Genomic DNA, 21,094 nt, shown 5'->3' with positions numbered 1-21,094 from the left:
CTTTCTTCTGCTTTTTCCCCCCCTCTTCTCTCATTCCAGAAGCCATGCTGGTGAACCTCCTGCATTAATCCTGTACATTTTGATCTCTCTCAGAACTGTCATTTGTTGTTTTAGTCTACTTTCTGAGAGATTTCCTCAGTGACATTTTCCAAACCTTCTGTGATACCATTTTCCTGTCAGTAAATCCTATTTTTAATTTCTAAGAGCTATTTCGTATTTGTGGACTGTTCTTTATCTCTAGCGTTTGATTCTTGGTTTAAAGATGTATATTTTTTCACCCAGTCTCTTGGTAGAATGCTGATCACTGCAGTTGGAGTTTTTAAATGTCTGTTGTTTATTTATTCCTTGAATTTCTGTTCCCAGGAATGTCTTGTGCTTCTGGAGTTCTTCCCACCCCACCCTGCAGGTTTTCAGTTCTCCCTTCTCTGTGAAAGGTCTTTTTCAACTATCTGCTGATCCTTTACATCTACGTGTTTAAAAATGAGCAATGCCAGTCGAGCTCTGCCTACAGGCAAAGGTAGCCGACTTGTCTGAATCTGTCAAGGTTATGTTACAGGTTAGGAATTCCACTTCCTCGTGGTGGTGAATTTTCATTTCCTTTAGAGTAGATCTTATCATCTTTTTTTTTTTTTTTTTCCTCCTGGGAATGGGCATATATGACTTTGGAGAATGCTGCACAATTTCCGGGAATTCCCCAGTCTCCAGCCTCTTGTCCGCTGCTGTTCTTGGGATGTGGGTCCAAGCCGGGTGGACGCAGATGATCTGGGCTGGTCATCTTGCTGGGCCTGCAGGGGGGGGGTTGTGGGGGGGACTCCTTCTACATTGCTGAGAGCTGCCTTCCGCCCTCTGCAGCCAGAGGTCTGCAGAAAGCTTTTGCGGACTGAGGGTCCCCTCCTGCCTTGCTGGTGGCCTGGGGGCGCACACGGGCATTCCTCGGCACACTTTGTAGTTCATTCTCCTTTTATCTCAGGGGCAGGGGAGGGGACATCGGGAGCCTCCCAACCTCTATCTTTCCTTGGAAGATTCTCCTTTCACATTTTAATCATGAATCTGCGTTGGTCAAAGCAAGGATGGACCTTGAAAACGTCATGTCAGACAGGAAAGCCCACAGAGCGTTTGATCCCACTGATGTGAAATGTCCGGAACTGGCAGAAAGCGGACTCGTGGTTGCCAGGGGCTGGGGAGAGGGGAGAATGGGGTGTGACTGCTAACAGGTATGGGGTCTTCTTATGGGGTGTTGGAAATGTTCTGGAACTAGATGCAAGGGGTAGTTGCAGCAACATGCTACGTGAAATCAGTGCCATCGAATTGTTTACTTTGACATGGTGCATTTGGTGTTGTGTGCCATTTCTGTTAACGTTTTTAAAAGTTTGCATGGAAAGACAGCTCCCTAAGGGAGTCCTGTCTTGAGGTGTAGGAAGGCTCACTGTGCTTTTCAGAAACACGTTCACACTTAGGCTTTCACACCACGGTTTCCACTTGGTGACTCTTTCTGCCCCCACCACCCTCCTTTTAAGGTATGAGTCAGAGAAGCCCCAGGAAGGCTGGAGATCTGGCTCTGTTTGGGGTGTTGTCTGATTTTCGGGGTCCAGGACGAAGCTCAGACAGCATTGTTGCCTCGACTGGCTCTGGGTTTGCTGACACTGATCCGGAATGTCCGCTTTCTCTGGGATCGCTCTCCTCTGCTTACAGACAGAAGAGCAACAGACGAATGAATTGGGCTCTCGACAGCTGCGCCTGTTCTCGGGAAGCAACTTCGACCAGAGCTCAGGCATTTGGAAATACCCAAATGAATCATAATCACCATTATTATCTTTGTAAACCCAGTCATTCCACCAAAGAAACCCTGTAAACTGACACGTGATGATGATGTGGAGATAAATATGTAATCTATAGACTGTATCTAGGTGGATGATACATATAATAAATAGATAAATACATAGTTACATAGAGATGGATCATAATAGATGATGGATAGATGACAGATGTTCGATAGATTATAGACAGGTAGATAATTGATAGATGATATATAGATAATAGATAGATTATGAGTGGAGAGATGATAGCCAGGTAGCTTATCAATATGTAGATGGTAGATATACAGATAATTAATAGATGATAGGTAGATATAGATGAATGGATAGATGGATAGATGGATGATAGATACATACATCATGGATTGCTAGATAGTTTCTCTCCTACTGAGATGTTCGGAAACTGAGAACATTTTGGTGGATGAAACAATATAGTTCCTACTTCCCTCTCCATGGCCACCTCTTATGTCCTTGAGTCGATGTCATTTAAACAATTGGTGTATGCAGAATTTAACACATCAACTGCCATGTGAGTTGTATTTAACTCACGCTGCTTTTGAGCCCGGGGCCTCATGAAGCGTATGTAACTCACACGTCTCTTCCCCTTGGGAGCCGTGTGGTGCGCAGGCAGCTCACGCTGATGCACCGTAACATACGTGTTACGTGATGTGTGGCCCCGGGCAAAACCCTGCAGTTGGTTCATGCAAATCTTCCTTCCTTAAAGCGTTCTTTCTTCCTGTGTTTTGTTGTGTTTTGCTTTGTTCGAATGAAAGGGTGCGTGTGTGACGTGTCACCTGGGAGTGTTTTGAAATACCACATCGTGTGCTCCGTAGAATTCGTGACCCTTGAGAGAGGACGGGAGGTGCCCACAGGCTCCATCCTCCCCCGAGTCCCCCGGGGAATGTAACTCTGATGTTTTTGTCGATTTTTGCAGTGGTCGACCAGGCCTTTGTCACGCTGGCCACCAATGACATCTACTGCCAGGGCGCCCTGGTGCTGGGGCAGTCGCTGAGGACCCACAGGCTGACCAGGAGGCTGGTGGTGCTGATCACGCCGCAGGTGTCCGGCCCGCTCAGGTAAGACCTGCAGGTGCCACCTGGGCCTCACTCTGTCCTGCCCCGGGCAGAAGGAAGGTCCCCTGTATTTTACGAGGTCTGAGGAAGTGTCCTCATGACTGACCACCTTCCTTTATAAGCCTGGACACCCTCGTGGCGGGCGCCTGACACTTGCAAAGTACTTTCACATCACGATGAAAGCGGAGACACCTGTCATGGTGTGGGATCCACTTCAAAACACTTTAAAAAATAATATTGTGTGTGGTTACTGTTCATTCCCTCAACTATGGAAACTCAAAAGTCAAGTTTTTTTCTGAATGAGGAAGGAAAAAAAAAAAAAGCGTTGAAAAGCAACTGGTCATTCAACTCAGTTGACAGTGACAGAACTTCACCTCCAGGAGGGTAGCATGTTCCAAGGAAAAGAGCCAGTTTCTGTTTTCTGTTGGTTCTATGTCTTTCTGTTAAAGCTTTTCCATAAAATGTGAATGTGTGTAAGTATCTCTGGGTGGCTGTGCATGGGTGTTCTGTTGTCCCGTTGACTGGATGTCTAGGTCTGAGGTAGAGTTCTTTGTTTCTCTTGATTTCTTTTTTTTTTTTTTTTGAGACAGAGTCTGGCTCTGTCACCCAGGCTGGAGTACAGTGGTGTCATCATAGCTCACTGCAGCCTCCAACTCCTGGGCTCAAGCCATCCTCCTGCCTTAGCCTGCTGACTAGCTGGGACTACAGGCGTGCACTACCACCCCCGGCTAATTTTCTATTTATAGTAGAAACAGGGTCTCCCTCTTGCTCAGGCTGGTCTTGAACTCCCGAGTTCAAGCAATCCTCCTGCCTCAGCCTCCCAGAGTACTGGGATTACAGGCGTGAGCCACCACGGCCGGCTGCAAATATTTTTATTTTTTATTTTTTTTGAGACAGAGTCTCACTCTGTTGCCCGGGCTAGAGTGCCCAGGCATCAGCCTAGCTCACAGCAGCCTCAAACTCCTGGGCTCACGCAATCCTCTTGCCTCAGCCTCTCGAGTAGCTGGGACTACAGGCATGTGCCACCATGCCAGGCTAATTTTTTCTATGTATATTTTTAGTTGTCCATATAATTTCTTCCTATTTTTAGTAGAGACGGAGTCTCCCTCTTGCTCAGGCTGGTCTTGAACTCCTGAGCTCAAGCGATCCTCCCGCCTCGGCCTCCCAGAGTGCTGGGATTACAGGCGTGAGCCATCATGGCCGGCTGCAGATATTTTTTGAATGAGCAGCTATTTCATATTTTACAGTCTGAGAAATATATGTCAATGCGTGAAGGACTGTCTCTTGATTTGCATGCAAAGGAGTGGCTGGATGTAGGGCACTCAGCCGGGGACGGAGGGGATGCCAGCCAGGCAGAACGGGAAGCATGGTAGAGAGTGTGTGTGTGTGTGTGTGTGTGTCTGTGTGAGACAGATCTAGGGCATCCGCCCAGGTGCCAAGGACAGAACTTTCCACATCGACCATGTCCCCTGGGCCCCCAGAGCTGGGATAGCCCGATGGCGATGCCAATGGCCGGCCCTTGGGTGGCACCAGGATAAACGCTGACATATGCTCTCTCATTTACAACTGGGGACCCCTGTGGGGCTGCATGCTGTCCTTGCATGTTTTCCAAGACCCCCTGCACAGGCGTAGGGGAGCTGGGACTCAGTCCTCACCAGATCTCCTATGCTGCGACGTTACACTTTTGCACCTGCTCCCGGTGACGAGAGGTAGTGAGTTCTAACAGCGTCAGACCCTGTTAAGCTGGGGAGGGTGTGAGGGTTGGCAGAAGCAGGGTGGAGGCGTGGGCGTGGAGGGCATGGAGGGGAGCCCGGCGTGAGCTCTAGGAAAGCTGGGCTTATTTCCTCAGAAGGTGACAAGGAAACTGTGTCCTAAATCTCAGGGATTTAGGATCCGGGGGCTGCATGTTGCCTGGCTGGAAATCACCGCGTAGGGTTTGCATGGGAGACTCATGAGCACCTCCATACTGAGATGCGTAAGGATGTCTACGCGTCCACGCGGACACATTGGCACACAGACACTCAAGTCCCTCGGCGCTCCTGTTCTGTAGAGCAGATCCCGCGTGAATGCCTGGCACAGGGAGGTTCCAGTTGGTACAGAGACACGAGAGAGCTTTGCAGGAATCTCGTGCATTTCGATAGCTCACTCGGGCAATGATTTCTCTCATTCGGATGCTCCCAGGTCGACCAACGGCACCGCGGTTCGGCCGCACAAGGGAACAGCTGTACTCCTGTTAAGAAGAAGAGGAAATAGGATGTTCTTCTCTTTTATTCTTTTTCTAATAAAGAGAATTCTCTTGAAGGTGGTGGATATGAGGACACGTGGGGAAGTTGGGGTTAGCGATAGAAGCGTAGCATTTGGAGTTGCTCCGTGCAGTTTAAAACTCTGTCCAGACTGTGAGCCCGGGGAAGGTGTTTGGGTCCTGACTTGTCTACAAGGGTGAAAAGACCACTGGCCGTAATTGCGGGGCGAGGCGCAGATAACACATAGAAGGAAAAGAAAATGCAGGGAGCATCATATTGTTTTCTGACTATGAGAATTCAGGCAAGAGGCATTAGATGATAAAGTGTAAAATTCACATCTTAGGTTTACTACTCCTTTATATAACGATCATTGCATATCAGTCACCATTATGTAAAGCATAGAAACAACATCTATGATATATACAGAGGAAAAGAGACGAATGCAGACGCAGCAGTATTTTTTAAAATCTTTCTAGTCCTTAAAGCAAATTACAAATAAATTCATCTGATGAATAATGCATAAGGCTTCCCTTAAATGATATACATTATGTAAACAATGATCTCTTCTCTCATCAACCATGAACCACTTAGGTAAATTGATTTTATCCTAATGAGACAAGGAGGCATTTCATATGTCACTTGAAGTGGGCATTGAACGTCATCTCCTTTAACTATGGTATGATAAATCTAGACATTGATAGCTACACTAAAAAGGGAACAAGCAAATTTAAAAACCCACCCCCTCAGACATTTTAAACAAGAAGCACTTTCCTAAATTACTTGTTCAGGGAACCGATGAAAGCTTAAATTGTATATGGTCTAAGAAACTCACTACAGTCTGAATGCTACCTATACAACCAAAGAGGGTAGCCAAAGTGCTGTCAGAAAGAAAAACTTAAATGGGTGAAGAAATTACCCAGTTCAAATATTTTTTAAAATTAACCGAGAAAAAAATACTGCATAAACCAAAGAGTAGGAAAAAATTCATAAAGGAAAAAAAACCCAAAACTAATACTTGGGAATAAGACAAAAATCCAAGTGTTGAGTTATTTTAAAGTAAATCTTTGTTTGGAGAAAACATAATTGTATAAAGTTAAAATTACAGAGTAGTCATTTGGATGATCATGAAAGTAAATACTATTTAGAACCTTTTGCTAATCGTATTGGAAGTGCTAAAGGCAGGCTTGATCTGTGCTCTGATGTTGGTCCAACAATGGCCAATGTCGACATCAGCAGAAATAGAAAACTTTTGCTGACCCATAATCATGGGAGAAATTAAGAATATTTTCAGAGCTTTTTCTTGTAGGAAGGCCCTGTGTCTGGGCCATGTTAAGGGAACTTCTGTTACATCGACTATGATGAATGACTTCCCATGCTCTATAAACAATCTCAGAGCCGAACAAGATCAATGTGTTCACATCTGTTGAGAAACTATCATAATCTTAAAAGCTTGAAATCTGAAACTTGATGTGTGAGTTTGTGTTTTCGTTCGAATAAAAAAAAAAAAAACCCAAATACAGAATACTAACTAGGCAACTCGAGCCCTATCGTAAAGAAGCAAATAGTGCTTACTCTAAGACAGCAAAGATAGTTTATTACTTAAACAATGTATCAGTGTAATTCGTCACATTAATATGTTAGAGGAAGGCAAGGGTATGATGTTTTTAATATAAAAATTGAACATATAACAAAATGGATTCCAGATAAGATTATAAGTCTAAAGGTAGACGTTTAAAGTTTAGAAAAATCTTGGAAGAGAACAGATCAAGGTTTCTCAGCCCCGGCACTGCTAACATTTGGGCCGGGTGGCTCTGTGGGGGACGTCCTGTGCCCGGTGGGGTGTGGAGCCCCGTCCCTGGGCCCCGCCCAGCAGCTGCCAGTAGGATTACCCTCTCCCGGCAGTTGCTACAGCCCAAAATATCTCCAGACGTTCCTATCGGCGGATGTCTTGTTCATCTGAACTCTGGAAATACCATTTTAAATTAAACAAACAAAAAAAGGAGGCGGGGGCTGCTGTCGGTCAGAACTATTCTGTGTAAAAGGTAAACGAATTGAGGAACACAGCAAATTGAGGTATTTATAATGGAAAGGTTGGTGATTGTCTATTTTTTTTTTTTTTTTTGAGACAGAGTCTCGCTCTGTTGCCCAGGCTAGAGTGAGTGCCGTGGCGTCAGCCTAGCTCACAGCAACCTCAAACTCCTGGGCTCAAGCGATCCTCCTGTCTCAGCCTCCCGAGTAGCTGGGACTACAGGCATGCGCCACCATGCCCGGCTAATTTTTTGTATATATATATTTTAGTTGTCTATATAATTTCTTTCTATTTTTAGTAGAGACGGGGTCTCACTCTTCCTCAGGCTGGTCTCGAACTCCTGACCTCGAGCGATCCACCCGCCTCGGCCTCCCAGAGTGCTAGGATTACAGGCGTGAGCCACCACGCCCGGCCGTGATTGTCTATTGTGTGCAAAGAACTCCTGCAAACACTCGTCAGGTTTGCATGGCTTGTCTCTGCACAGAGGAAGCAAAGAAAGGTGGACATATAGAGTAATGGGTATTGAGCAGGAATAATCGATACTTATTTTGCTTTCTCAAAAAAACGAAAGTCACGTCAAGTCAGCAGGAATATTCTTAGGAATGTTTATAATCAGTTAGGTTGGCAAATAGGTTGTTAAACATTGGCGTCTTTGGAGCAGAGCTTCAACGTAGACACCAAGTGCTGGGATTAGACTTCAGCACAATTGGCTGTGCCTCATTCTCTTAACAATACTTCAGGTTCATTGATCCTTGCGTTGTATTTTTCTCTTGCCTAAAATATAAGCCCTTCAGGGCTTCCTGAAGACAAAGAAAAAAGAAGATACGTTTGGCCATAGTGCACATTATCCCGTGTTCAAGCCAGTGCTTTGAAGACTGCGGTGGGCCAGGGTTGGGAGGAATGAGTGACCATGTGGGTGGACACTTGTCCCTGTGGGGACCGCTCTGTGGTCCACCTCCTGTGTTTGCAGCAGTTAGATTCTTTTAAAGAACTGTCCTCTCAAAGCCAAAAGGGAAAATGTAGATGAGTCTCTCACGGATTCTTGTCTCTTTGGGGTCGGTGAAAGTGATCAACATATATTTGTTTAAGTCTTTAAGTTCTACTCAAAATGAATTTCTTTTAGTGTTTTTTTTTTGTTGTTGTTGTTTGTTTGTTTGTTTTTGATACAGAGTCTCACCCTGTCACCCAGGCTAGAGTGCAGTGGTGTGACCATAACTCACAGCAACCTCAAACTCCTGGGCTCAAGCCATCCTCCTGCCTCAGCCTCCCGAGTAGCTGGGACTACAGACTCACACTACCACATCCTGCTAATTTTTCTATTTTTTAGTAGAGACGGGGTCTCGCTCTTGCTCAGGCTGGTCTCGAACTCCTGAGCTCAAGCAATCCTCCTGCCTCGGCCTCCCAGAGTGCTGGGATTACAGGCGTGAGCCACCACGACCGGCAAATTGGAATTCTTTTGTAAGGTCAACTTGCCATTTTTTTTCCTTAAAGAAGGAAATACTCGACCTTCTTTCCCATTTATTTGTTTATTTGTTTATTTATTTGTTATATCATTGCAGACTTGTGAATATTTATTTCATACTTTGGGCTTACTGTTTATTTTGCTGATCAAACATTCTTTCTGCTTTGACAATCAGGAGTCTCTCCTAGTTGGCCCCCAGCATTGTTTGGACATGCCCCCATCATTTTTCTAGAACTTGCTTACTTTTTTTCTTTTGTCATCCCAAGATGTTCCAGGCTAGGATGAAATAGAATTTAAGCAACAGCAGATAAGTAAATGGAACAGAGGCGAATTTCATTTTGATCCAAAGTATAGTCTTTCAAGATCTGAGTGTCAAACTTGTAGGCAACTAACAATGCAGGTTTTGAACACGTAAAGTCAAAACCGGTTGAGATTGGACATCCGGACGTCTGTGGGTTACTGCTTGCTCAGTGTTCACTCCTCTCTGCTCATGCATGTCACAGAGGGAAGCTACCTTCCCAAGAGACGGCCCAAGTCAGTCCATCTTAGCACAGTTGTGTTCAGTGTGTCGTGTCTTTCGAGCATGCTTATGTTTTGGAGCGTGAGCGGGAAGTGTGCACGGCTCCCAGACAACGTGGAACATACAGACGGCAGTGAGCGTCGTGGGGAATTAGATTCCAGTTCCACGTTTGTGAGCCGCAAAGGAGCGCCCTGTTGAAGGAGTAGGTGGCTGTGTGCTAAGCGTTCACCTGCTGTCCCACTACCTGGCACCTGTGTTTTCCAGGGTCATCCTGTCGAAGGTGTTCCACGAGGTCATTGAAGTGAATCTGATCGACAGTGAGGACTACGTCCACCTGGCCTTTCTGAAGAGACCCGAGCTCGGGGTCACCCTCACCAAGCTGCACTGCTGGAGGCTCACGCAGTACAGCAAGTGTGTCTTCCTGGACGCGGACACCCTGGTGAGTACAGAGGAACAGGTAAAATGCACCGCTGTCTCTAACGCAGATGTTCCGTCCGTCGGAATCAGATATAACACACCTCTGAGCACCGTACTGGACCCTGCTGAGGACAGTAATGGATTTGAAGACGTGTCTCTACCCCAGGAGCTGTTTATAATCACATTATTTCACCTACACAAAATAGAATAATTAGGGGAAAAAATTATTTTTAAGACAGGAGTCTCACTTTGTCACCCTGGGCTGGAGTGCAGTGGTGTCGTCATAGCTCACAGCAACCTCAAACTCCTGGGCTCAAGGGATCCTCCTGCCTCAGCCTCCCGAGTAGCTGGGACTACAAGTGTGCACCACGCCTGGCTAATTTTTCTATTTTTAGGAGAGACACGGGTCTCACTCTTGCTCAGGCTGGTCTTAAACTCCTGACTCCAGGCGATCCTCCTGCCTCAGCCTCCCAGAGCACTGAGATTACAGGCGTGAGCCACTGCGCCCAACCAATAATTAGAAAACATTTTTTGTCTTGATTATGTATTGAACTTTATGGTCCTGATTGGACTAGTAAACCTGTCCTTTTAATCAATGTCATCCCCCAAGTGTCATTTAGGGTGGTGACTCACAGGGTAGAAATCCGTGATGGTCACTTTCAGACACCCATTGGAAAACCAAAATGGGAAATGAAGTTGGAGGGCTAGCAGTCAGATCGGGATAGCCTGGGTTCAACAAAAGTAGCTCCATAGAAAGAGGAAGACAAGAATGATTGAGGAATCAGAATAATGGCTTTTTTCCCCCGCCAAAAGGAGCACCATTTAGGAAGTCGATGTGTGTTGGAAGGAATTGCAATTAGTAGTCAAGCTCTCCAAGGAGACTGATTACTCTGTACTGAGTTGCAAACCTCTCCCTTCACGGGTTCCCATGGTTTCCTTGGCTGGAGATGTGGGGATATGCAGTTAACAGAATTGCATGGAGGATCTTAGAACCCTGGAGAAAATGACTTAATTTCAGAAAGCCTGACTCCAACCACTGCGAATACACGGCAGAGCAGTCTTTGTCGCAAACGTTTCTCCTCTCAGCGTAATCCTAAAAGCGTTAAGAGAGTCCCTCCTCACAACCGGGAACAGGTTTGCACGCACCAAACCTTTCTTTCCTCTGGCCCAACCTGTTGCGCTCTTCGGTGGCATGCAGGCAGTGAGCGATGCTTGTCTGAGTGTTCTCTGTGTTTGGCTACACCAGGTCCTGTCCAACATCGATGAGCTGTTTGACCGGGGAGAGTTTTCCGCGGCCTCTGATCCCGGGTGGCCGGATTGCTTCAACAGCGGGGTGTTTGTCTTCCAGCCATCTCTGGAAACCCATCAGCGCCTGCTGCAACACGCCACCGAACATGGTAGCTTCGATGGTAAGACTGGGGCGTCTGGAAATTCGGGGGAGAGGACGGGGCTGTTGGCGATACCCACATCCTTGCCCCGGCCCATTTGCCCTGTAATCCCAGCACTCTGGGAGGCCGAGGCGGGAGGATCGCTTGAGGTCAGGAGTTCATGACCAGCGTGCGCAAGAGTGAGACCCCGTCTCTACTGAAAATAGAAAAATTAGCCAGGCGTGGCATGCACCTGTAGTCCCAGCTACTCGGGAGGCTGAGGCAGGAGGATCGCTTGAGCCCAGGAGTTGGAGGCTGCGGTGAGCTGTGATGATGCCATTGCACTCTAGCTGGGGCAGCAGAGCAAGACCCTGTCTCAAAAAAAAAAAAAAATTAAGAATTTTATAAGTAAATATGCATCTGAGAGAACCATCAGAAGTATCCTTGATGAGTTAGAGAGAATGGCTCCACGGTGCCAACCATATATAGAACAGGTGCGCAAACCTTTCTCGAAAGGGCCAGATATTGTTAACCGCTGTCGGTGTTGCGAGCCACGTGGTCTGTCTTGCAAATACTCAGGGCTGCAGATGTAGCGTGGAATCAGCCACTGACGATATACAGCCAAGCATCGCTTAACGGTGGGGATTCATTCTGAGAAATGCGTTGTTGGGTGATTATATCGTAGTGTGAACATCCCAAGAGTCCTTACCCAAGCCTAGATGGTGCAGCCTCCTAAACAGTGGGAAACACATTATCCGTACCGGGTAGAATTCATGCAATCTTATCATTGACGTTTTTGGATTATCAGTGGGGAATTTTTGCAGAGAACGCACGCTTACTTTTATCGATAGCTTGGGTTACCAGTCAGTTTTGAGAACAGAGAGAATGCGTTAGCTGGCGGAGAGAAAAAAAATGGAAGTGGTGAGCCCGAAGGCAAGCGTTTAGGTTAAGCCCTGTAGACACGTCCTGCGTTCTTTGAGTGGACTGCATCGTGCTTCATGAACCTCCTTTTGCGTTTGCCGATTCTGCAGGGGCAGACCAAGGCCTGCTGAACAGTTTCTTCAGTAACTGGTCCACGGCGGACATCGGCAAGCACTTGCCGTTCGTCTATAACTTGAGTAGCAACACCGCGTACACCTACAGCCCCGCCTTCAAACAGTGAGTCCTGCACCGCGGCCAACGCGGCTGGGTCTGCCGCACTCTCTCCTCTCTCTCTGAATATATATCAGCCGTTGGGAAGGTGGAAAAAAAAAAAAAAACACTGGGCAATTTTTATCATTGTGTGAACATCCTAAATGTCCCTTCTGCAAGCCTAGATGGTGTATCCTACTAAACGGGGGGAGACACATTCTCACTGCCAGGTAGAATTCATTGGGGAGTGAGTGGTACACTTCCGAGACAACATGCACTCTTATCATTAATGTTTTGGACTATCGGTGGAGAGTGGTATACATATCTGTATCATCCCTTGGTTGCTTCAATTGCTGTAGGTGGTAGGTAGTCAAGGGTTCATGCCAGGGCTCCCCAAGTCTTGTCCCAGGGGGGTTCCTTGCAACTCTTCCAAGTGTCTCCAAAGTCAAAACTGCTCAAAAAAAAAAAAAAAAAAAAAAGAATTACAAGATATGATTTCCCTTTTCACCATTATTGTATCATGAGCGTATGATGAGATTTTACAGACACTGCAGAGTGTGTGACTGACACAATGTCCTGCACATGATCAAAGAGATGAGTTGTCTCCTCTTAACTCAGGGGAAGCCATGCCTCTCATAATATGCTTTGTGGAAACATAGTTTTTCGAGCGTGAAAAAATATGAAATTTATGTTAATGTCTCATGCGTTGAATTTGTTTAATGAATTGATAATTAGATTTTCTAACTTCTCAATTATGATCACTGTTATGGTAACTATGGGTAGATAAAAGCTACATGAACACAGCTTTTTTTTTTTTTTGCCCATAGAGATGGGGTCTCACTGTGTTGTCCAGGCTGGTCTCGAACTCCTGGCCTCAAGCGATCCTCCCTCCTCGGCCTCCCAATGTGCTGGGATTATAGGCGTGAGCCACTGTGCCCCACCATGAATAAAGCTCTTGGGTCCCTCAATAATATTTAAGGCCGTCAAAGACGGTCAGAGAATGAAAATCTTTGAAATTCACTGTGATAAGGGACATTTCCTTTATAAATGAAAAAAGAAAATCTCAGAATAATCTTGGAGATGATTAGTTCCAGCGTGTATGTTCTCCACTTGGCCGTATTGTCCTCAAGGAGACAGAAATGGATTCTCAAGGAGCGAAAAACGTGTGATTTTTCAATGTATGATCACAGATGTGATATACAGATCATAGAGATATAGCATTAAAATTTCATGGGCTGACGATTAAAGGAAAAAAATGTCTAAAAAGGCACCTAGAAAGGGGTACCTTTTTGTGGTTGAACAACAAACAAGATTGAGGAGGAAAATTCAGAATCTTGTTTAAAAAAACACCAATTATCTGGTTTGCTGCTTGCATTATCTGCTGCAAAACCTATTTTTTTGTCTTTAGCATATTTTAAGGTTATGACGATTTGAGTTGCTGAACTGTCTTTGAAAGACTGATTTAGTCCTCCAGTTTAGGGGGAAGAACTCAATGGGTTATGATTAGGTTTCTGGGTAGATAGAAAATGAAATAGCTGCCAACCATGACTTTTCTAAAAAAAATTATGTATTTATTTTTAATATTGACAATGATCATTATTTTTACTTAAACACCAAGTAATAATTATGGTAAAGGAATGGTTATAAGATTTGGTAATGTTGAAAGTTGTACAGTTGTCAATAGAAGACATACAATGATTCCCTTTAAAATTCAGATCTCTGGGCCGGGTGCAGTGGCTCGTGCCTGTAATCCCAGCACTTTGGGAGGCTGAGGAGGGAGGATCACTTGAGGCTAGGAGTTGGAGACCAGCCTGAGGAAAGAGCCAGACCCTATCTCTACTAAAAATAGAAAAAAATTAGCCCAGCAAATAAAAATAGAAGAAATTAGCTGGGCGTGCATGCCTATAGTCCCAGCTACTGGGGAGGCTGAGGCAGGAGGATCACTTGAGCCCAGGAGTTGGAGGTTGCTGTGAGCTAGGCTGATGCCATGGCACTCTAGCCTAGGCAACAGAGCAAGACTCTGTCTCAAAAAAAAAAAAAAAGAAAAGAAAAAAAAAGAAAAAAAAATGTATATATATATATAAACAATTCAGGTCTCTTGATGATTATATTTTGGTTTTTGCACCAAGAGTTCATTAAGATCATGCTACCTGCTGTCATCCATGAACTCTCTCAGCAATAGCTTGTGTATTTCTTCCACATTGGCAGATCTTGAATTTAAAAATTTATTTTTGTGCAGAGTAACTGCAAATCAAACGAATGGTGATTACGTTATCGTCAGTAACTAGATAGGTTGCAGCCAGTCCTTGCCCGAGGCTGCGTTTGAGGGGTCCCGTGGTGGTCGGACGCTTCCTGGGTGTCTTTTATCACTTCCGACTAGAAATTCTTTTTGTTTTAAAATTATCACTCTATTTCATCCAGTCTATGCAAAGAGGTTATCATTTCAACATGTCATTACTATGAAAATTATTAATGTAATATTTTACTTTTTCTTAGTAACTATTTTATTTTATTTTTCCCCCCCCCCAGGGAAATGCAGATTATTTTTTGTAGATACAAAGTTGAATGTATTGTTACATGCATTTCCGGTAGAATACATTCAGGGCGTCCAGGTAGAAATTCTAATCCCTTCTGTTTCCTTCTTTCCCAGGTTCGGGTCTGGCGCAAAGGTGGTCCACTTTCTGGGGTCCACGAAGCCCTGGAACTACAAGTACAACCCACAGACCGGCTCGGTGTCGGAGCAGAGCTTGGGCTTGGGCAGCCAGCACCAGGCTTCCTTCCTCAACCTCTGGTGGGAGACCTACCGGAGCAGCGTGCTACCCCTTTACGAAAGCGTCCGCGCCGCGGAGACACCCATGTCCCCTGGACACGCAGTAAGTGGGGGATTCCTTTTATCACCTTGACTGCCACGCTAGAAAAACAGACAAACAAACAAGAAAAACAATTTTCCATGGGGCCACAGTGTATCATTCAAACAAAACGATCCTTTCTAATGTGTTACTTTGTATTGTTTTCTGTACCTGAGTTCTATGCAATGCAATCTACGTTGTCAGAATTAAATTGCCAGTATTCACTGTGACCATAAGAACATCAGCAAGTAAGATTTTCTCCGAGCAAATGCAGGGTTTTGCTTCACGTGGCTCCGGCCTCAAAACTAGCGTGAGTTAAATACAACTCGCGTGGCAGTCGGTGTGTTAAAACCTGTAGTTGTAGGCAAGGATGACCTCCCCACGACCAACACCCATGGTGGGTTTGTTTCCTTCAAATTCACCCCTTTTGTTTCTTAGTATATATTTCGTGCCGATGGATGCTAAAGTGGAAGGCAGCTTTTTTTTTTTTTTTTTTGAGACAGAGTCTCACTCTGTTGCCCAGGCTAGAGTGAGTGCCGTGGCGTCAGCCTAGCTCACAGCAACCTCAAACTCCTGGGCTTAAGCGATCCTTCTGCCTCAGCCTCCCAAGTAGCTGGGACTACAGGCATGCACCACCATGCCCGGCTAATTTTTTTTTTTCTATATATATTTCAGTTGGCCAGATAATTTCTTTCTATTTTTAGTAGAGACGGGGTCTCGCTCTTGCTCAGGCTGGTCTCAAACTCCTGACCTTGAGCGATCCACCCGCCTTGGCTTCCCAGAGTGCTAGGATTACAGGCGTGAGCCACCGCGCCCGGCCTTTTTATTTTAATGTTTTTTTTCTCAAATAGAGAATGTTTAATGAGTAGAGATGTTCTGTGATGTGTAGAACTGACGGGTGAATAGCTGATTTAAATTAGCCTTCCTCATTACAGTAAGAGCCACTCCTGGATAAGTGGCCAGCCGTAACTGATTACGACGTCGTTCGGGTGGATGTTTTTTTTCCTTTCAACCATCATTCATTTGAGATAGCAATCGGAGGAAGTGTCTGCAGAGGGTTGTAAAATTGATTTGATTGACACCAATTTGATTTCTTAAAAACATAATGACAGCCCCTAAGCGTACTAAGTAGTTCTGTTTCTGTAGTCTGTGGCATCTGCCTTGCAAAAAACTGTTTGAAATTACATACCAGGAAATCTTTTATTCTTATTTATTTATTTATTTATTGAGACAGAGTCTTACTCTGTCGCCTGGCTAGAGTGCGATGGCATCATTGTAGCTCACAGCAACCTCAAAGTCCTGGGCTCAAGCCATCCTCCTGCCTCAGCCTCCTGAGCGGCTGGGACTACAGGTGCATGCCATGGCACCTGGCTAATTTTTCTATTTTTAGTAGACACAGGGTCTCACTCTTGCTCAGGCTGGTCTCTAACTCCTGACTTCAAGTGATCCTCCCGCCTCAGCCTCCCAGAGTGCTGGGATCACAGGCGTGAGCCACCGCACCCAGCCTCAATTTTTTTTTTTTTTTCAATGTACGCTTTACTACTATAATGCAATCAGGTATCAGCAAATGCATTGCTTGGGGAATCGAAAAGAATGCATATTTTATTTTTTTACGATGGTATTTTTTTTATTTGGGTGGAGCTAGGTGCTACTTTTTCAAGGACTGAGAAAATCGTCCCTGCTCGTTTGGCCGGAGTGGATAGGGGTTTGCTCCTATTGAGGTCGCAGACATCGAGTGGCTGCTTGTTTTCCCCTGAACACTGGGTTGGGCAGAGGGGAACGTTTAGCCGTAGCGTGATGTCGGTGTGAGAAAGCAAACATGGAGAACAGGCATCTCATGGGAGCAGAATGCAGGGCTGGGAGCCCCGGCTACACCCAGACAGGATGGGTCCGGGGGCCCTGCGGGTGGCAGGTGAGCTCATGAGACGTGGGGGACACCCATTCCTCGCTGTTCATTCTTTGGTGCAGGTTGGCATTGGTGGTGTTGGGGAGCCGTGCGCAACTTCAACACCCAGTGCCGGGGTGCCGGGCGCAAATTCAGCCCCGGGAGCTGACCAGCTGTGTCCTGCTCTGGGCCCTCCGGAGCCAACCATGAAAGTGGATGAGCCCCCACCTGTCCCCGAAGGAAGCCGTTCGGAAGATGTGAGTACCTGCGTTCCACACAGGTGCGCTGGGGAAGCCGTGGCTGGTCCCCAAGGAGACCGCGGAGAGAGCGGCTTCCCAGGCTCCCTGGGGAGGGACGGGCCAGTTTGCTCCAGGCTGGGGACACCGGCGTTCATTAATAATTAGATGGAGGCAGACCGAGTAAAGCCCCTGGTTGAAAGACGTCCGTGCCCCGATCCCCGGAACCTGCGACTGTTACATTATGTGTCAGAGCGGCTTTGCAGAAGCGGATAAATTATGCATCTTAAGGCAGGGAGATGGTGCTGGATGGTCTGGGTGGGGCTTAAGGCGTCACGAGGGTTTTATAGGAAGGAGGCAGGAGGATTAGCATCTGAGGAGAGGAGAGGCTGAGACAGGTGAATGTTGGCAGACACGGCCGTGTCTGGTGAGGCTGGATCTGTCAGAATTTTGTCCTCAGAGAAGAAAACAGATCAAAGCTCACCTTCCATGGAAAACATAGAATCTTTGAAGCTGTCGTTTCTCCGGACCCGACGTCTGGGCGGATGCTTTGGAATCATGTCCTGTGCTTAACCTGGTTTTACATGCTCACACTCGTCATAGTGACAAACCAGTTTCTCGCTGGAATTATTTTGAGGTCCTACGTGGGGATGGGTTTGGGGCTGGGCTGAAGGGAAGACATCCTTTTCTGTGTGTGTCACGCAGCTCTGGGACAGCAGCTTCTTGTTGAGCATGAACAAGTGACGTGCACACGTGGGCACACATTTCTACGGAATGCACCGTATGTTATACTGTGATACGGAACAAATTATGTCGGGCAACTTTACGTGTTAATAATTTTTGAGTGGTTTCGCGTCGACCCAAACATGTTGGATCTTTCTTTTTTTATTTTTTTATTTATTTATTTTTTTGAGACAGTCTCACTCTCTTGCCAGGGCTAGAGTGCCGTGGTGTCAGCCTCGCTCACAGCAACCTCAAACTCCTGGGCTCAAGCGATCCTCCTGCCTCAGCCTCCCGAGTAGCTGGGACTACAGGCATGCGCCACCATGCCCAGCTAATTTTTTTTTCTATATATTTAATTTTAGCTGTCTAGATGATTTCTTTCTATTTTTAGTAGAGACAGGGTCTTATTCTTGCTCAGGCTGCTCTCGAACTCCTGACCTTGAGCGATCCTCCCACCTCGGCCTCCCAGAGTGCTAGGATTACAGGCGTGAGCCACCGCGCCCGGCCTCATGTTGGATCTTAAGATGCTCAGATTTGGACACAAGAAACGGAAGTGGAATAAGATGGATTTTTCCTAGTTTTTTGTTCCTCCCGATGTTTATTGAAAATAAACTTCCTTGGTCTGGTCCCCGACATGCCTCGTATGAGTAAAATCAAAGGCATCCGCTTGTTCCAGTCCACGTGTGATTGGCTTAGTGCTTACATGATGTGTAAAACCACCAGAAATCCTGCTAAGCCGCCCCTGTAATGGAATGTTTAAGGAAAATCAATATTCACTTTAAAGGTTTAGCAGACGACTAGACTCTATCGAGTAACCCTCAGAAGAATGTTTCCAAGCCATCATTCTAATCCCCGGTTACCGAATAATTTTAAACTTATTCTGTCACTGACTGGTGTCTGTTAGTGTTTTTCAGACTGTGACCCAAGCTTTGTCTGAATAAGACTCATTCAAAGACATTCTATAAAAAAGACACCTGCACTTGAATGTTTATAGCAACACAATTCACAATTGCAAAGATGCGGAAACAACCCAAGTGCCCATCAATGCATGAGTGGATTAATACAATGTGGTCTATGGACACCATGGAGTTCTACTCAGCCACAAAAAACAATGGTGATCTAGCACCTCTTGTATTATCCTGGATGGAGCTGGAGCCCATTCTACTAAGGGAAGTACCCTAAGAATGGAAAAACAAGCTCCACATGTGCTCACCATCAGATTGGTACTAATGGATCAACACTTTTGTGCACATATTGGAAGTAACATTCATCATATGTTGGGCAGGTGGGAGGGGAGGAGGGGATGGGTCTATTCACACCTAATGGGTGTGGTGCGCACTGTCTGGGGGATGGGCACGCTTGTCAGGTGCTGCAAAGACAATTTATGTAACCAAAGCATTGGGACACCTGGAATACTGTGAAATAAAAAATAAAGATAAAATAAAATAAACATGACACTGATAAAGTGAGAGAAGGAGCCTTCAGCCCTGCAAGAGCCAGCAGGTGTGTCGTGCAGGGCAAGGCCGGCGGAGAGATCGGGCCGGCATCAGACTCGGGTGAAGGTGGCGGAAGAATGGGTGCCCCTTTGCAATATCCTCCAGCAGGGAAGAAACAAATGGGGACGGAGAGCTCAGGTTTCCAGGGAAACCACTGGGGGTAAACAGAAGCCGTTGAAATGCAGATGTTCCTCAATTTAAGATTGGATCACATCCCAATAAACTCCATCGTAAGTTGAAAATATCATTAACGCTGCACGAAAAGTCCAGACTTCACCACTATGCAATATATCCATGTAGCAAAACTGCACTGTACCCACTAAATCTATAAAAAAAAAAATCATTAAGTAAAAAATGCATTGAAGGCCAAGTGTGGTGGCTCACACCTGTAATGCCAGCAGTCTGGGAGGCTGAGGCGGGAGGATCGCTTGAGCTCAGGAGTTTGAGACCAGCCTGAGCAAGAGCGAGACCCCGTCTCTACTAAAAATAGAAAGAAATTATCTGGACAACTAAAAATGTATAGAAAAAATTAGCCGGGCATGGTGGCGCATGCCTGTAGTCCCAGCTACTCGGGAGGCTGAGGCGGGAGGATGGATTGAGCCCAAGAGTTGGAGGCTGCAGTGAGCTGTGATGATGCCACTACATTCCAGCTGAGTGACAGAGTCAGACCCTGTCTCAAAAAAAAAAAAAAAAAAAAAAAAAAAAATTATCTATGGCCTGTATATTTTATGATGAGACTATTTCTCTAAAAACAAAAAAGTCATCACACTTTCAAAAAGGAGAGATGCCATTTGTCCAGTGTCAGATATTCGGTCTGCCCTGCGTATCTGTGGGTTCTGCACCTGTGGGCTCAACCAACCGAGGATTGAAAATTTGGGGGAAGAGAATTGCATCTATGGTGCACATGTATAGACTTTTTTTTTCCTTGTCATTATTTTGCAGACAATATAGTATAACAGCCATTCACATTCATGTAGCATTTACGTGGTGTTAGATAGTATAAGTTACGCAGAGATGATCTAAAGTACACGGAGGAATATTCGTAGGTTCTATGCAAATGCTACGTTTTATATCAGGGACTTGAGCATCCGTGAATTTTGGTATCTGTGGGGTTCCTGGAACTGATCTCCCATGGATATGACTGTATTTCATTAATTCACCCCGCAGGTGGTCTTTGAAATAAATCATGCGGCTACACTGCCACCTAATGGCCATTTATTGAGTTACTAACTCTGGGTTTTTTAATTTTGGGGCGCTGACACCCAGACCAAAAAAAAAAAAAAAAAAAGGAGGGGGTTATTTTTGTAAATCCTGATCACTGTATAAAAGCTGGTCTGAATCCTGCAGTCTTTATTCTACTTTATAACTACTTTGGTATAAATAATGATGTCAGTGTCGACGGCTAGTTCTGTGTTTTTCAGAGAAAAGCCGAATTTTTCATATGTAGAGAGATATATACACATTAATATATTTAGGAAAAAATGTGTAATTTAGTGTCTTCTCGGCCAAGTGTTTCATCCTATAGTATCTTCGGTAGGGAAATGTAGTTAATTAAAAGACGAGGGCTGCCCTTTATTTTTGAAAGCTTACCAGTTGTTTTTTCTCTCGTTCCTAGTGCATTTTTATGTATTTTAGTTTTGATACACCTTTTTTGTTGAAGTATGTCCTATGTATCAAAAAAATGCGCACACAATAAGTGTACATCTTACTGAATTTTTACAGTGCAAAAGCTGGTTATAGTCACAGTCCAGATATAGAAAGTCCTCCTAAAAGAACCTTTTGTCACCTCCCAGTCACCAGGAAATGATGTCAGTCGCCTACCATAGCTTCGCTTTTGAGCTCTGCGTTC

General features: G+C 45.5%; 1 protein-coding gene across 1 annotated transcript in view; it reads left to right on the top strand.

Annotated features, from left to right (window-relative positions):
• GYG2 (glycogenin 2) overlaps positions 1-21,094 on the top strand; it is a 41,165-nt gene that overhangs the window by 6,264 nt on the left and 13,807 nt on the right. The window contains exons 3-8 of the mRNA XM_069463098.1: positions 2,749-2,890; positions 9,406-9,580; positions 10,805-10,967; positions 11,957-12,083; positions 14,707-14,929; positions 16,874-17,047. Of these exons, the coding sequence (XP_069319199.1) occupies positions 2,749-2,890; positions 9,406-9,580; positions 10,805-10,967; positions 11,957-12,083; positions 14,707-14,929; positions 16,874-17,047 (1,004 nt within the window). The remainder of the gene's footprint in view (positions 1-2,748; positions 2,891-9,405; positions 9,581-10,804; positions 10,968-11,956; positions 12,084-14,706; positions 14,930-16,873; positions 17,048-21,094) is intronic.

Source organism: Eulemur rufifrons, chromosome 30 (assembly GCF_041146395.1).
Source record: "Eulemur rufifrons isolate Redbay chromosome 30, OSU_ERuf_1, whole genome shotgun sequence".
NCBI classification, from domain to species: domain Eukaryota; kingdom Metazoa; phylum Chordata; class Mammalia; order Primates; family Lemuridae; genus Eulemur; species Eulemur rufifrons.
The sequence above is the reverse complement of the archived record's forward strand: the minus strand, read 5'-3'. Positions and strand labels throughout refer to the sequence as shown.